This window comes from Oxyura jamaicensis, chromosome 6 (assembly GCF_011077185.1).
Source record: "Oxyura jamaicensis isolate SHBP4307 breed ruddy duck chromosome 6, BPBGC_Ojam_1.0, whole genome shotgun sequence".
Lineage (NCBI taxonomy): Eukaryota > Metazoa > Chordata > Aves > Anseriformes > Anatidae > Oxyura > Oxyura jamaicensis.
The window spans coordinates 31,440,870-31,441,325 of record NC_048898.1 but is presented as its reverse complement, the minus strand read 5'-3'; the positions used below and the strand labels follow the sequence as shown (position 1 = coordinate 31,441,325).

Below are 456 nucleotides of genomic sequence, written 5' to 3'. Positions count from 1 at the left end.
CAATCAGGACAGGGCACGGTGCATCCCTGAGCTCTTCGCTCTCCATGCCTGTAGAAAGGAGCCACGGGAGATGCAGACGTACCTGGAGTTGTGGTGGTATATGGGCTCGTCGTGGTTGTTGCAGCTGTAGAGGAAGGAAGAGAAAGAAGTAAGTGAGGGAGCTTGGGAGGAAGGAGCATGACCAGGTTTGTTCCAGGCTCTGGGGATGTCGCTGCTGACCAGTCGTGCTGGCAATGCAGAGCATGGGGGTCTCAGCACGGGCATCCAGTGTGGGGACAGAGCAAAACAGGAAGCACAAACGAACCATCTCTTTGTCTTGTAAACTAAGCTTAGTTTCTTGTTGGAAATGGCATGTTTAAAGCGTGGTTACATTAGACCACACTGGGAGAGTAACCTAAAGCGAGATATTTTTTCCCTGAATATCCCTCATCTATAATGATGCAGTGCAATCTCTCC

The 456-nt window shown here is 50.4% G+C and overlaps 1 protein-coding gene across 1 annotated transcript in view; it reads right to left on the bottom strand.

The window, feature by feature from the left end:
- The window catches only part of LOC118169119 (deleted in malignant brain tumors 1 protein-like), an 8,893-nt gene that overhangs the window by 6,632 nt on the left and 1,805 nt on the right, over nt 1-456 (bottom strand). The window contains exon 3 of the mRNA XM_035330113.1: nt 83-124. Coding sequence (XP_035186004.1) covers nt 83-124 — 42 coding nt within the window. The remainder of the gene's footprint in view (nt 1-82; nt 125-456) is intronic.